General features: G+C 39.4%; 1 protein-coding gene across 3 annotated transcripts in view; it reads right to left on the bottom strand.

Annotated features, from left to right (window-relative positions):
* HBS1L (HBS1 like translational GTPase) overlaps positions 1-11,106 on the bottom strand; it is a 91,675-nt gene extending 80,569 nt beyond the window's left edge. For 2 of the 3 annotated variants that reach the window (XM_021937832.2, XM_021937834.1), the window contains exons 1-2: positions 10,861-11,106; positions 6,780-6,845 (exon numbers count right to left, since the gene is read on the bottom strand). In XM_021937832.2, the coding sequence (XP_021793524.1) occupies positions 6,780-6,845; positions 10,861-10,903 (109 nt within the window). In that variant the 5' untranslated portion in view covers positions 10,904-11,106. The remainder of the gene's footprint in view (positions 1-6,779; positions 6,846-10,860) is intronic. The other variant, XM_021937833.2, reaches the window with a different exon arrangement.
* Positions 11,107-17,137: the final 6,031 nt, after the last annotated feature.

The following is a 17,137-nucleotide window of genomic DNA, read 5'->3' as shown; positions in this document are numbered from 1 at the left end:
CAGAATAAGAGAAATATTAATAAAGAACAGTTGACAGAATTCAATCCATTCTATTATAATGCATGTTTCCTTAAAACAAATTAGCTCATGTCAATGGGCTATGAAAGTGTAACATTGAGGATGCTTTAGTTTATGAAATTTTTCTCCTAATACTTCAAGGTTTTGCATCACTGCATAATAACAACACATATAAAGTCCGATAACACCAACCACAGAGAAATATTATACTGTAAGTATAATTGTATTGTAATGCCACATAGCTTCACATTCTTCCCCTTAGCTCAGTTTGGACATGTGCGCTGTTTGGGCAGCCTTTACTGCTTGGCTCTCCAAGGTCTGTGAGCATTTACAATATTACTCTTTAGTTTCAACCCTTTCTTACATCTCCTATCTCCTTTCACCATTTTTTTTAAAGTGTAAAATCCTATATTTACTGGAATACTTAATAGGAAATTAATTTATCTTTTCAAATGTGCAAGCATTTTTATTAAGATGATTATTTCTGTTAGTACTCTACAGGTGGAGTGGTTTGTCCTGATCTTATTTTCCCCATGTAATTCTGGAGATCACAAAGATTTGTAAGAATGCACGTTATGTTGCATATATCTCTCTATTTCCCCCCTCTTGTGCAAGGAGATAACAACACTGGTATAAAGTCAGCATGGCTAAATAGCAGAAGAGACATCCTATTTCATCAATTCTCTAAGAGGACAACTTTTTTTCACATTACAAATCTCAGAATTAGAGATGTGTCTTTCAATCAAATGACATCTGAGCATTACATAATACTTAGACTGATAGCTTTCAGTTTTAAAGTGGTCCTTAAAATAATGATACACCTTACAATTCATAGCATTTTAGATTTAATGTGGTATAAATGAGGCCCTTTGGTCCCTGGTGCTTTCCTGGCTTTAATAAACTGTGTACAGTTTAGTCTAAAAGTAACAAACATACTTCCCCCAACTTCTCCTCCTACCCATGAAGTAGGAGGGAGAAACCCAAAACAAATTAAAAAATTAAGTGAGGCATGAAATCAGATGTTTCCCTTAACAAGTTTCAGTCAGGAAATACTGACAGGGAACAGGAAGTTTTCAATGTACAGGCTTCTCCTCTGCCTGCCAGGAGCTATTTTTTCTGCAATGGGGTCGGGCTGGTCCTGTACCACCACACACACCCAACACATAACTCCAACTCAGAAACCTATACTGTGGCCACTATTCTGGAAGTAGTAATGGTTGGATTTGCGAAGGGTGGGTGGGGGAAAGAGTAAGAAAATTCCCCCAGGAGAAACACTGGGTTGGTGTAAAAGTAACTGCAGGTTTTTCCATTACTTTCAAACGGTGGGTGGGTGAGGCGGGGACTGAGGCGGGGACCGGTCCAAACCTCTGAAATTGTACTGAGAGCCCCAAAAGCAACAAATACAAGAAATAATGGAGTGAGAGAAAGTAATGACGAGAAAATGATAAATACAAAATGCTATTCTCTAAAATTGTAAATCACAAACTTTGATGGAAGTGCTTTCTGAAAAAAATGGACACATAATTTTCAAAACTTAAGGCATTTTGACAAACATAAAAGTGCAAAGAATTCAAAACCTAACACCTGAAACTTCCTAAAATGGTTTCCTAAACACCTTAAAATAAAAATCACATGAGGCATTCATTAAAAATACAGCTTTCTAGGCTTCTTCCCCTGGAGATTATGATTTAGTGGTGCTGGAATGAAGCAGGAAATTTGTATTCCTAAGAATTATTCCGGCCAGGCACAGTGGCTCATGCCTGTAATCCCAGCACTTTGGGAGGCCCAGGCAGGTGGATCACCTGAGGTCAGGAGTTCAAGACCAGCCTGGCCAACATGGCAAAACCCCATCTCTACTAAAAATACAAAATTAGCCAGGCATGGTGGCGGGCGCCTGCAATCCCAGCTACTTGAGAGGCTGAGGCACGAGAACTGCTTGAACCTGGGAGCCACGTGGAGGTTGGGGTGAGCTGAGATCATGCCACTGCACTCCAGCCTAGGATACAGAATGAGACTCTGTCTCAAAGGAAAAAAGAAAAAAAAAAAAAAGACCTATTCCCAGCAGATTCATATCACAAGGTAAGATTAAGAAACACTGGTGACCTACAAGTCTTCCCTTTCTTCTGTCACACCCATACGCCACTTTGTGGACCATGATCGATTATCTGCACAAAATACTAGCTCCCTTACTCAAAAAACTCCAATAAGTCGACACTAAAAACACAAAACTAAAAACTGTCTTTCACAATTTCATTCCCATTTTCTTTCCTAGCCCTGTTTCCTCCTGCCACGTGCATTAATCCTGATAGTCTGATGAAACAAGCCTCACTTACAGGTCACTGCTTAAGCAACACTGTTTCCTCTAGCTGGGATTCAATCCATTCTTACTCCCAAATTTACTAGCTTCAATCCCAACTCCTTCCAGAAGCCTTCCCATACTCTTTCAGTCAGGGTTATTTTCTTTAGCCACCATACTGTTGTAGCAAGTTATTTGAACAAGACTTTAAACAAGCTTCCTTATACCAAACTAATTTGTAAATGTATTAGAATAACATTTTTCTTACAAAAAAAAAATACACAATAAAGGTTTGAAATTAGAATGGAGCAAATAAAGATTACTTCTAATCATATTCGCTGAAACAAAATACATCACCATTCAAATAAAGTTTTACATACAAACTTTTTGCTACCCCCACTCTTTGACATAGGTTCAATACTCAGTATCAAAGTCAATCTTTCTAAAAGAAAGAAAAGTTAACATTTAAAAATCACCATTCTAGGTTGGGCATCGTGGCGTACACCTATAATCCTGGCACTTGGGGAGGCCAACGCAGGAGGATCACTGGAGCTCAGGAGTTTGAGGCAAGCCTAGGCAGCGTAGTGAGACCAGGAAAACTGGGCTTAATAGAATTCAAAAAAATATACACATGCTGATGAATTTTAGAGAGAAATTCCAATTAATTGGTAAAGTCATTCAATTATCAGACTTCATTACACCATGAATATAATCAGCTATTCAATGACATTAGCTGCTTAAGAAAGGAAAATATTCTTCTAAAACTATTCATTTTTTATTGAAAATTACTTGGAAAATATACCACTAAAGAGGAAAGTTAAGTTTCTTATCTGATATTACTGTTATTTTTAAATGTTTTGAAAATTTTAAAAATCCAAAGTCGCATGCTTTTGTTAAAAATATCAGTTTGTCACAGAAGAAACTCAAAAACATTTAACTATCTCCTGCTTTGATAAGATCAGTTGGCTTCTGGTGTGTTCGAAAAGTAACTCTGACTGTCCTGAATACAAACCACAGGTAAGAGCCACATCAAAAGCTATGAGAGACACATGGATAAACTCTGACCCTGTCCTCAAGAAAGCTAGGCCATAAATGCAAATCTCAGAGAAACACCCTTTGAAAGTCTGACTTTCTGTGCTGTTAGCTTATTATTCAAGATAACATAACATTTATCCAGAGAAGCCTAAATGACTATGTTAACCTGCAATATTAAGGTGTCTTTCAGTAATTCCCCATCTGAAAGATTCCATGCTTACACAAAGCCATATTCAACCAACTTTCAAGTCCTGTAGACCTCAACTCCTGTAAATTTTCTCTTGAATGTATTTCCAAATCCAATGCTACCACTCTTGCCCTAAACAAATGGTTCTCAATGTATACCACGAGCATACCCCAGTGGGCTCATTAAAACATCTGCTATGCCTCACTCCCAGTTTCCGACTCTTGGGTGGAGTCCCCAACATTGCATTTCGAACAAACTCTCAAGTGATGCTGATGGTTCACTTTGAGAACACTGTCCTAAATAGCCTCATCTCCTCTAGATAAATACATATAACACTCTCCTAACGAGTCTACTTACATCTACCCATATACCACCTTTAATCCATTATCAATGTATTAGAGATTTTTTAACTCAAATCTAATATAACCATACCATCTTCTCAGTTCTATGAATATGCCATGCTCTCTACTGTGCTTAGAATGAGAGTGATGAGGATAGCACTACCAGACATCACTTTGTCACCTCTAATATTTAAGTTACCTAGTCAACTGTGATGCTGAATTATAGAAGCCCCAAAGGGCAAATGCCTAAGAGGTTCCTAGAAAAATGTGAAATTGTTTTATTCCTAAATCACTATAAAATGTCTTCTCTTTTGAATCCCTGAATAAGGAGCTATAAAGGAATGCTGCTTATTAAGCCACCTCTCAGCTTCTAACCTACCATCCTTTACTAAGCTTTGTGATGCTGGATTGAAGTCACTGCAAAGCACGTTTCTTCTTTGATACCCAGCTCCCTTTTAGGATCATCCAATAAGGAGATACTAAAGGGACACTGGAAAGCCAGAGAAGGCAGGCACATGCTCCTCTCCCTTTGCTTCTTGTTCCAGTATCACCCCAGCAATACTCACTTCACCTTCCAGAAGCAGTTTCTTCCAGTAACTGCAATTAATATCCATTTTCGATTTTTCGAAAACTCCCAGAACCAGCTTCAATCTGCCTCTTCACTCCCCAGACAACACAACCAGCCAGTAGGTTGGAATCCCCTCTTTAAAAGGCTGAATCCCAGCTCTAAGATTCAGGGGCTTTCTGAGGCACCAGCATCAGTCATGCAGTGCCTCCCTGCCCAGAGGTCTGAGTCCTGGCCCCACAGTCCCTCTTGAAAACTTCAGAGGCAACGCAGCAAAAAACCCTCTCCTCAAGGTCTAAGTCACAGTTCCAAGGTGCCTCCACCAGCTTCTAAAAGGTGATTTCAACCTTGCCATTTGTTCCCCCAAGAACTAGGGACAGTAAAGTGCTTCCTGAACTTATTACCTTCTTGATATCCTGGTTGCACTTTTTGCATTCTTTGTTCTATCATACCTGGTTAACAACTTTTTATGTTAAATACTTTCTGATAAAATAACTGGTACAATCTTTATCTCCTAACAGAATATGGACTGATAACAGTGAAACATTAAAAGATGAGAGCAAAGGCCACGATTAAGCTAAATGAGAAAAGTACTTGACCAGAAGGGCAGGCCTGTAAATAAAGAGCTAGATGCATTTCAGAATAACCAATTAACAGGAAAAAGGTGGTAAGAGTAGATACGATAAAGACAACTTCTAGCATATCTATGCCTTTATAAATAAAAAGAAATTATAAAAGTCAGAAGGGACATATTAGGTCAGAAGAGGCTAAAAATGGGATGAAAGTAGGTACAGTTTATAAGACAGCCCAGCAGACTAGAAGGTAATTAAGACAAGGATGTCTTAGTCCATTCAGGCTGCTATAACAAAATGTCATAAACTAGGTAGCTTACAAACAGAAATTTCTGACAGTTCAGAGGCTAGGAAGTCCAAGATCAAGGCAGCCTGTGTGCGGTGAAGGCCCACTTTCTGGCCCACAGATAGCACCCACTTGCTGTGTCCTAACATGATAGAAGGGCAAGAGTTCTCCTTGGGACCTCTTTTATTAGGGCACTAATCCCATTTATGAGGGCTCCACCCTCACGGCCTAATCACCTACCAAGGGCCCCACCTCCTAATACCATCACCTTGGGGGTGAGAATTTCAACATGTGAATCTGAGGGAAACACAAACATTCAGACCATGGCAGAAGGCTCTGAAAGAAATGTTTATTAAATCTTTAAACTTGTGAAAAATGAGTTTTATAAATTATATTTATGCTACACCCAACTATAGGTAAATATACTATTATACCCTCTTTTTATACCATAGTACATTTTTTTTTTCTATTTTTTGAGATGGAGTTTAGCTTTTGTTGCCCAGGCTGGAATGGGGTGATCTCAGCTCACTGCAACCTCCGCCTCCCGGGTTCAAGTGATTCTCCTGCCTCAGTCTCCCAAGTAGCTGGGATTACAGGCACTCGCCACCATGCCTGGCTAATTTTTGTATTTTTAGTAGAGACGGGGTTTCACCATGTTGGCCAGGCTGGTCTCGAACTCCTGACCTCAGGTGATCCACGTGCCTCAGCCTCCCAGAGTGCTGGGATTACAGGCGTGAGCCACAGCACCCAGCCTATACCATACTAAAATTTAGCAGGGCATTTTAACCTGTGTAGATAGTAGGCTGAAATTTGGAGACAAGGGTAGTGTTAGGGAAATAAGTGAGAGGAGGATCAGGATTAATGACGCAGTCTTTGCTGGGAAGAATATATGAATGTTTTCCTTATATGGTGGCAGAGAAGAAATCTTTGGGCTGATAATCTAGAAGATACAGCTCCGACGTGGAATCATACAGAAATATGAATACCAAATCCCTCTCCAAATCAGACTCCAAAAGAAGTCTGAACTACATGTATTGGTTTATTGACCAAACTGTTTAACAATAGATAAACTAAAGTACTGTATAAAGGAAAGTCTATGCATAAGACTTCCATGTTTCTAACACTCAAAGGATCCTTGAGGATATAATGGCTGCCTGCCTCTAGAGCCTTCGGAATTTCATTATTGACTAAATTACCATTTTAGTATATTTAGATTAACTGCACGATGCAAAGTATGCTGGGAAAAAAAGCCAAAGTCTTTTTTATATTATTTAAAACTAAATAACAGAATCACAAGTTTAAATTCTACTCACAGGTAAAGAAATTATTTTATATGCCTTTAAAAATTAACATATAATTAACTTTTTAAGTGTTATACATTACAGTCTCACAGAACACTTCTAGTCCTTGAACGACTAACATTTACTTTACGTTTTTAAACACCAAATCAAAGGAATCAAATTATTTTTTAAAATTCACCTGTTGATGGCGAAATACAATAATCATCCTCTACAGACTGGCCATAGAGATCATCATCTTCAAAATCTAAAATAAAGACAAAAGAGATAAATTCATTTACAAGTTCTTTTCATATTCTTAGTTACTAGTGAGGAAGCATCTGAATCCTCTCCAAAATAAACTGTTTATCCAAAATTTAAGGAATCTAGAATGTCTATTTTCAAAAAAACTCTAAGAATTTCACCCACAAAATAGTTATCTACTGACTATATTTATAAAGACATATACAGTTCTTCAGTTGTTAAATTAATTGGGTTACCCAGGTCCCAAGTTTTCACCTCATAGGATCAAAGATAATAATCCTATAAAAAACATAGTTGAGGTCAGGTACGGTGGCTCATGCCTGTAATCCCAGCAGTTTGTGAGGCCGAGGTAGGCGGATCATGAGGTCAGAAGTTTGAGACCCACCTGACCAACATAGCGAAACCCCATCTCTACTAAAAATACAAAAATTAGCTGGGCGTGGTGGAGCACACCTGAAATCCCAGCTACTCAGGAGTCTGAGGCAGGAGAATCACTTGAACCCAGGAGGTGGAGGTTGCAGTGAGCCGAGATCACGCCACTGCACTCCAGCCTGAGTGACAGAGCGAGACTCCATCTCAAAAAAAAAAAAAGAAAAAAGAAAAAAAAATACTTAGTTTCTCCAGTGTTGACAAAAATCTGAAATAAACCATTTTTTTTACCAAGTTCCCTCTATAACCAAAGCACGTCTCTTCCACACAACTCACTAACATGGGGGTATACAATAGATCACAAAAGTAGTATTTCTTCATGAAAAGCTAAGTAGCATCCATACAAACCAGCTTACCCTAAACCCCTATGCTCACCCACTGATGGCTAATTGCCCTTTTTTTCTTGCTTCCTGGGATATGCTCTTTGCCTTGATTTTCCTAGGCCATTTCTTTCTGCTAGCTAAGGTTCTAGCTCAAACGTCTCCTCTTTGCACAAGTCTTCCCTGACCACTCTAGGTAAAGCAGTAAGCCCCTCTGCCACTGTTACCCTCCAGCACACTTACCCAATTTACAGAGTACTACGCCTGTTCACTACATGAGACTATCAGCTTCTTCAGGGCAAGACTTGGTTTAGCCACCTGGCACACATGTGGAACTAGATTAATATCTGTTTTATTATAAATTAACGAATCAAACTAATTACAACTAAAAACCCACAAAGAACATAAATATATTTACATAAATTTCACTTCACAAACACTAACACCATGCCAGGGAGTAGTTGAGACAACTGTGGTATAACAGTGAACACATTTCCAGTTATCACTGCACCTAAAATCTGACAAGGAATACACCCAAGAAAATGGGCAATTACAAAACCATGTGGTAAATGCCTGACGTGAGAAACACAGAGCAATTTGGGAACACACACATGAACGACAAAACTAGAACTGGGAGTGGGGTAGCCAGGGAAAGATCCCCAGGAATATAAAATCCAAACCAATCCCAAAGGATAGAGTTAGCTAATTTCTGAGGGTATTCATGCAGCAGAAACAGCACGCTCAAAGGCTGAGACCAAATGCTTACGGCAAAGAAAAATTAGATAAATGCTACTATTGGGCAAAAAGATATATGATTAAATAAATTATTAGATCACAATCCCAAGTTAATAAAAATTTATTTGAAAATAAACAAGGGGCCATTCACAAACAAAATATTTTCAGATACTGAAGACAACAACAGGCCAGGCATCGTGGCTCACACCTATAATTCCAGCACTTTGGGAAGCCAAGGAGGCAAGATCTTACTTGGGCCCAGGAATTTGAGTCCAGCCTGGGCAACACAGCCAGATGCTGTCTCTACTAAAATAAAAAAAATCAACCAGCCATGGGGCACATGCCTATAGACCTAGCTACTCTGGAGGCTGAGGCAGGAGGACTGCTTGAGCCCAGGAGTTGGAGGTTACAGAGAGCTATGATCATGCCACTGCACTCACACTGCAGCTTGGCCAACAAAGTGTGATCCTGTCTCTTTAAAAAAAAAAACATAATGAGACTCTTTTTTTACTAAGTCAGCTTGTCAATGCTGAAATTGACCCTAAAGTGCCACCACATAAAAAGATGAAGAGAATTCTTTCCTGCAATCTTCGTAGTTTGTTTCCTCAATCAACAAAATTATGGAATATTTACTACATGTAAAGAACACTGTGTCAGCCACTTCAAGTATGGATTTTGCCTTCCTGGGACTTTTAAATCAGTGACTGAGGCAGTCATGTAAAGTATTATATAAATTACAGAGAAAAACAAAGTGGGAGTTAAGTAGAGAAACCAATAGGTTTTAGAACACACGCTCTCTCTAATGAGGTTATATTACTTAAGAGAATTTTTAAATTATTATTCTGAGAATTCAAGAGAAAGCCTAACAGGAAAGAAGAGAAATAAACTGGACCTTGATAATGAGTACAACTTTTATAAACAAGAAAAGGGGATGAACCTCCTTAATGTTACAGGAACAGCTTGGTTATGATGTCACCAATTGTTCCAAAGAAACATGACAACCTGACCTCAAGTAGCCAAGGTGCTCCCTGAGGCCAACCACTTCTCCTCCATGAAGCATTCCTTCACATAGAAATCCTGCTGACTCCCCCCAATCCATTCTGAATTAAGTGTTCTCATCTGTGTATCCCTCCCATAGCGTTTTCTCAGTACCTTTTGTAGCATTTTTCATACTCTAATAATCTGTAACTGGTATAATCTTCTCCTTTTAGACTACCCTCAAATATCTTACCGTCAGTCCTCAAAGCTTAGAACAGTACTCTAAGCACTAACTTAATGGTGGTTGAGGAAATGATAAACAACTATTAAAGAAACGAATAATAATTAGGCCTATTCATGTACTTAATATTTGCAAAAATATCTCTCAGTCTAAAGTCATTTCTTAGGTGACAATGGTCCACATGCAACACCATCCATTGCAATACTTATTTAAAAGGGCCTCTATTCTAAAGTAACCACCAGAAAATTCACATGTTCTAGACGGACTGAAGTCACAGGTTCCAAATGGAGAACAGGGTGTTAGCTGCCCTCACTCTAGTTAGAGCACACTGATGTTCCATAATAATCTACTGGGGTGCCAACGACAATCACCAACATATTAAGCATTACATGTTCTGCACTTTGCAAAGCATAGGTCTTTATTCTTCTTCTGCATTAGTTCATACTTGTTTATATTTTTAGTTTATGTGATGCTTGGTGATGTCTATAGTTATCTACTGCATGAAGAGGGATGTGCTCCTCCTAAAAATAATTCTAACTCCTGTTAACTCCTACAGAACATTCATATAGACATTTTTCTTTTATTTCATTTTTCAATATCAAAAAGTCCTTTCCCATACACTCTTTCTTCTAGTACCGCCGTTTATTTACATTTCAAAATACATTTACATCAAGCATTACCAGCCAAGAACTGAGTATAAACTTCACGATCATCTGATCGACTCATTATTTGGGCCTTTTTAATATGTGTCTTTTCTACTGTCTCCTAAGTTTCCACTTTGAAATTTGTTGAAAAATAAATTAGCGCAAACTGGTTCTGCACTAAATATGTATGGACACACAGAAAAGATTTACCGTGTAAATCTAGCACAGGTACAGGTCTGTTGAATGTAAGCATTAAGTCAATCTGTGTTTTACAAATAAGCAACGTTTCAAGGACATTTCTCAAAGGGGGTCTGAAAGAGAGGGGCTAGAAGCAGGCACGTGAGTGCCCGACATGGGAGGAAACAATGGAAGAGGTGATAATGCTTACGTGCCTAAATATCACCGGATCCCAACCTCACCAATGTCCTACCCATATGACGCTATTCAGCACCTCTCCTTCCCCAAACAAAATCAACACCAGAGGGCAGAAATCATGACTTAAAAACGACGGCATTTGGCGGCACTAGAAGGCCTGTAATATTCCCCAACTGGGCTCTCCCAATTCCGACAGGGCACTACTGACGAGAAACTCACAGATTGAAGTAGATGCCAACGGGCTAGGATCCCAGCTGTAACCGCAAAAGAACGTCCCGGCATGACCCTGCCTCCTACCTTCATCGTAGTTATAGCCTCGAACATTCCGATGCCGGGCCATGACGGCGGAGAGGGCGTTTGCCACAGCCCCTTAACTCCTTCCAAAACACTCCGCTTAGATACTGATAAGGTGCCAACTGCGCCCTGGAGAACTCCCATGCGCCATCTTGGTTTCCCGCAGGCCTCTGCGCCGAGCGCCTGCGCAAGCGCGACGTCTTATCTGTGCACCGCGCGACGGCAATGCCTCGGGGGTCACTGTTCGCCTCCCTGAGGGCGCATGCGCACTGCTGCGCACGGCGGGAAGAGGGGAGGGAGCGTTTGGGCGTGGCCCCACCCAAAGGTTGGGCGACGGAGGGGGATGGGGAAATCGCGCCTCCTAGAACTGACTGGTTTGGACTAAATGTTGCAAGCGGGGAACCCTGACCTACTTAGGCCAGCGTTCTGGATTATTTTACAAGTGTGGTTTCTGATAACCTGAGAAAGCTATGTGCTCAGTAAGAGCAGGGACCTTGTTTTATCAAACTTTGATCTTTAATTAGGCACACAGTAGGCATTCAACAAACTTGTGTAAACTTGGTAGCAGATTTAGCCCAGGCCGGTGCGGTGGCTCCTGCTTGTAATCTCAGCACTTTGGGACGCCCAGGAGGGCGGATCGCTTAAACCCAGGTGTTCGAGACCAGCCTGAGCAACATAGCGAGACTCCGTCTCTACAAAAAATACAAACACTAGCCGGCCCCGTGATGCAGACCTATAGTCCCAGCTACTGAAGAGGCTGGGGTGGGGGGGATCCTCTGAGCCTGGGCAGTCGAGGCTGCAGTGAGCTGAGATCGGGCCTCTCCATTCCAGCCTGGGCGACAAAGTGAGAACTTATCTTAAAAAAAAAAAAAAAAAGAGTCCAAGCTTTAGAGGAGGAAATAAGGCTATTTTTAAACGGGTATATATTATTAAATTGAGACCCTGGCTATAATAGGTCACCCTGCTTTCATATAATTTACAACTTCATGTATTCACTCCGTTCGGCATTAGTATCTCCAGTAAACAACGATTTGCCCTTAGCTATGCAAACGATTTTAGCTATATAAACGATATTTATTAGCATCATAAAGAAGGATTCACTGAACATTCATTGAACACATAATTGTGTGTAACATTGTATTAAATATAGGTTTTTAGACATAGCACTGGCCTTAGGTAGTAATGATGAATGTTGTTGATGCATGAATCTATAACCCACTATTAAATGTCCTCATTTCTTAGAACGTAAAGTTAATAATGTTATATAAGAAACCAACCTCATTATACTGAACAAACCACTTCAGTTTTAGCTTGTGTTTTTGAAATGATGATACTTCACATCAAAGGCAAATGTCAAATTCTAGAGATAATTAAAAGCTTACTCAGCTTTTTGCTATGCACAATAGAAAGAAATAAGAGTAATCCAAATTTAGTTTATATTTGTAAGTGGCTTGGAACGTAATTTATTCATGCATTTGAATGTATTCGACTACAAAAATTGTTGTTTAATGTAGCTCCAAGATAAAAAAAAATAGAGATAGTTGCTAATGTTATATGGCTTAAGTGTTTTTATTATTTTATACCCTTAGGTAATTTTTATTTTGCCACCTGTTTCTTTGTAAAATGGAGATAGTAATACTAACTCGCGAGCTGTGAATAATTTATCCACATAAGAGGATTTATCACAGATCATAGTAGGTGCTTAAAAATATTGTGTTATTGGTCGAGTGCGGTGGCTCACTCCTGTGATCCCAGCACTTTGGGAGGCTGAAGCAGGTAGATCATGAGGTCAAGAGATCAAGACCATCCTGGCCAACATGGTGAAACCCCCTCTCCACTAAAAATACAAACATTAGCTGGGCGTGGTGGTGCATGCCTATAGTCCCAGCTACTCGGGAGGCTGAGGCAGGAGAATCGATTGAACCCAGGAGGCAGAGTTTGCAGTGAGCTGAGATCATACCACTGCACTGAAGCCTGGCGACAGAGTGAGACTCTGTCCTCCCCGCCCCCCAAAAAAATCGTGTTATTAAAATACAAATGGCAGCTTGCACTCCACTGTAATTGTCAATTGCAAGCTTAACTACAACTCACTGAGGTATGAAGTGAATGAGTTATAAATAGACCACATAAGCAAAGTGCTACAGAAGCAATGAATAAGAAAACATTACTTCTGCCAGATAATATATAATTTGCCCTTAGGTCATCAATAATGCACTCCTTTAAAACTCTAAATATTGCACAGCCTCTACTGCATCTCAAACAATAGAGCCTCTATAGGAAAGCCTTCACTGATTTCTTCAGAAAAAGTTAGGACTGTTACACTCCCCTCAGGACTCTGCAGGTGTGGTCCGAGCACCGTGGCTCACACCTGTAATCCCAGCACTTTGGGACATCAAGGCAGGTGGATCACCTGAGGTCAAGAGTTCGAGACCAGCCTGGCTACCATGGTGAAACCCCAGTCTTCTACTAAAAATAAAAAAAACATTCGCCATGCATGGTGGTGGGCGACTGTAATCCCAGCTACTTGGGAGGCTGAGGAAGGAGAATTGCTTGAACCGAGGAAGCAGAAGTTGCACGCCACTGCTCTCCAGCCTGGGCAACAAGAGCAAAACTCCGTCTCAAAAAAAGAAAGAAAGAAAAAAAAAAGACTCTGGTATTGTGTTTTGATGGAAAGTACTATGACTCTGGAATATCAGGAACCTGGATTTCAGTCCCAGTTTTGTTGCTGTTAATCCCTTTGGATTTAATTTCTTCATCTGTAAAATGGATATATATGAAAATGTATGTCTTCTGTTTTGTGAAAAGTAAATGATGTATGTAAAAACAGTAGGTGTTGCAGAGTGGGTACTCAATAGATGCCAGTTCTCTACCCCCAGTAATTACAAAGCTTTATCTTTGTTTCTCCAGCACCCTAATGTCTGGCACTTTAAATGTTTGGTGAATGAATTAATGAGTAAAAGAAGAGAAATAAAATGACATTTATCTTGCTATGGAATTGTTAAATGTCATAAATAACAATACAAATCATTTTATATTGATTTGTGAAAAAAATTATGAATGAAAGAAGCATAACTACATTACTGAAAAAAAATTTAACAGCCTTTTTGAGGTATCATTGACAATAAACTGCATATAATGTGTAATTCTGATACATTTTGACATATGTATACACCAGTGAAGCTATCGACCCCATCAAGATAATGAACATATCCAGACTTTCAAAAGTTTCCTAAAGTACCTTTATACCCAGAATAAAAATTCCAGAATATCCAAGGATCCTTCCTGCCCATCAAGGCTTCCTCACCATGGCCCCTCACAATAACTGCTCGTCTTTCTGTCACTATGAGTTGTTTGCATTCTTTAAAATTTTATACAGGTGAAGTCATATAGTATGTGTTCTTTTTTTATCTGTCTTAATTCACTCAGCATAATTATTTTGAGATTCACCCTTGTAGTTGCTTGAATCAACAGTTCATTCATTTTCATTAGAGGAGGATTCCACTGTGTGGGTATACCACAATTTGTTTTTCCAGTCACCCATTGAGAGATATTTGGGTTGTTTTCCATTTTGATGGCTACAAATAAGGCTTCTGTGAATATCTGTGTACAAATCTTCATATAAACATAAACTTTAATTTTTCCTGGGTAAATACCTAGGAGCAGAATGATATGATTGGTTATCTTTAGCTTTTTAAAGAAACTGTGAAACTGTTTTCCAAAACAGTTGTAACATTTTATGTTTCCACCAGCAATGTAGTTCCATTTTCTCTATCTTCTCCACATCATTGCCAACACTTCATACGGTCTAAAGATGTTAAGCTTATGGCCTGGCGTGGTGGCTCATGCATGTAATCCCAGCACTCTGGGAGGCTGAGATGGGTGGAGCACAAGGTCAGGGGTTTGAGACCAGCCTAGCCAACATGGTGAGACCCCATCTCTATTAAAAATACAAAAAATTAGCTGGGTGTGGTGGCACACACCTGTAATCCCAGCTACTCGGGAGGCTGATTGGGGAGAATCGCTTGAACCCGGGAGGTGGAGGTCACAGTGAGCCGAGATCGCACCACTGCACTCCAGCCTGGGTGACAGAACGAGACTCTGTCTTGAGAAAAAAAATAAAAAGATGTTAAGCTTATTTGACAGTTCCATATATCAGCTTTGGTGAAGTCTTTGCATCTTTGGTCAATTTTTAATAGGGTGTTTGTAGTAGAGAGTTCTTTCTATATTCTGGATACAATTTCTTTATCTGATATAAAATTTGGAAATATTTCTTCCAGTACATGACTCATTTCTTTATACTGTTAACAGTGTCTTTTGAATAGAAGTTTTTCATTTTTAAAAAGTCCAGTTTATCAAATTTTTCTTTAATAGAGTATGCTATTGATTTCATAACTAAGAAATCTCTGCCTGATCTAAAGTTACAAAAATTTTCTCCTTTTTAAAATAAGTTTTACAATTTGGGATTTTCCATGTAGGTTTATGGTTGATTTTCAGTTGATTTTTGTATATGAGGAAAGGTTTGGATCAAAGTTCACTTCTTGGCTGGCCGTGGTGACTCACACCTGTAATCCCAGCGCTTCGGGAGGCTGAAGTGAGCGGATCACTTGAGGTCAGGAGTTGGAGACCAGCTTGGCCAAGATGGCGAAAACCTGTCTCTAATAAAAAACACAAAACTTAGCCAGGCATAGTGGCACGCACCTGTAGTCCCAGCTACTCAGGAGGCTGAGGTGGGAGAATCGCTTGAACCCAAGAGACAGAGAGACAGAGGTTGCAGTGAGCAGGGCAACAGAGCAAGACCCTGTCTCAAAAAAAAAAAGAAGTTTTTTTCTTGCTTATTATGGACATTCAGTTGTTCTGCAACCATTTGTTGAAAAGAAGGTCCTTTCTTCCCTGAATTGCATCAACATCTTTATCCAAAATCAGTTGTTGGTGTCAGTGTGTCTCTGGACCATTGATATACTACTGATATACTACTGATCTATTGATCTACCTTAACACTACTACCATGCTGTCATGATAATGCAGCCTCATAAATCTGAAAATCTAGTAATGTTAATCCTCCAACTTTGTTCTATTTTTTCAAAGTTTTCTTAGTTATATTAGGTCCTTGGTATTTCCATAGGTGTTTTTAAATGAGGTTTTTCAATTACTACACATGTTTCTTCTGAGTTTAACTTGTATTTTTCTTACTCTATAGATCAATTTGGGGAAAACTGACATTTTAGCATTGAGTCTTTCAACACAGGAACAACATATGTCTCTCCATTTATATAGGTCTCCTTTGATTTCTTTCAATAATGCTTTTTGTTTTTCAGTGACTGGTCTTGCACAATTTTGGAATATTTAATTCTAAATACTCCGTGTGTGTGTGTGTGTGTGTGTGTGTGTATGTGTGTGTGTGTGTGTGTTTTGTTTTTGTTTTTGTTTTTGTTTGAGACTGAGTCTCACTCTGTCACCCAGGCTGAAGTGCAGTGGCAATCTCGGCTCACTGCAACCTCCATATACTGGGTTCAAGGAATTCTCCTGCCTCAGCTTCCTGAGGAGCTAGGACTACAGGCACGCGCCAACAGACCTGGCTAATTTTTAGTAGAGACAGGGTTTTGCCATGTTAGCCAGGCTGGTCTCGAACTCCTGACCTTAGGTGATCCACCCACCTCGGCCTCCCAAAGTGCTGGGATTACAGGTGTGGGCCACCACATCTGGCCAAGTACTCCATATATTTTTGATGCTATGTAAATTTTTTTAAAAATTTCAAGGTAAAATTGTACAATTAAACTATTAAAATTAATAAATTAATTGGCACTACCAATACACAAAATTGTATATTTTATACATTGTATAATTTGTTTACAATTGTGAATATAGTTGTATAAATTATATGTACAACTATATGTATAATTTATATATAAGGTATATAATTCATATATAATTGGATAAAATTATAAAATTGTATATATAATCATGAAACTGTATGACTTATATAGAATAGAAACAAACAATAGAAAAATAAAAATTAAAAATGTATTAGCCACATTGGCATAGAAATATCATCCAGCCAGGTGTGGTGGCTCACACTTGTAATCCCAACACTTTGGGAGGCCAAAGCTAGAGGATAGCTTGAGCCCAGGAGTTCGAGACCAGCCTGGGCAATGTAGGGAGAGCCTGTCTCTACACAAAATACAGAAATTATCCAGGTATGGCGATGTATGCCTACAGTTTCAGCTACTTGGGAGGCTGAGGTGGGAGAATTGCTTGAGTCAGGGAAGTCAAGGCTGCAGTA

This window comes from Papio anubis, chromosome 6 (genome assembly GCF_008728515.1).
Source record: "Papio anubis isolate 15944 chromosome 6, Panubis1.0, whole genome shotgun sequence".
Taxonomy (NCBI): domain Eukaryota; kingdom Metazoa; phylum Chordata; class Mammalia; order Primates; family Cercopithecidae; genus Papio; species Papio anubis.
Note: the sequence above shows the minus strand (reverse complement) of the source record. Positions and strands in the feature narration are given on the sequence as shown.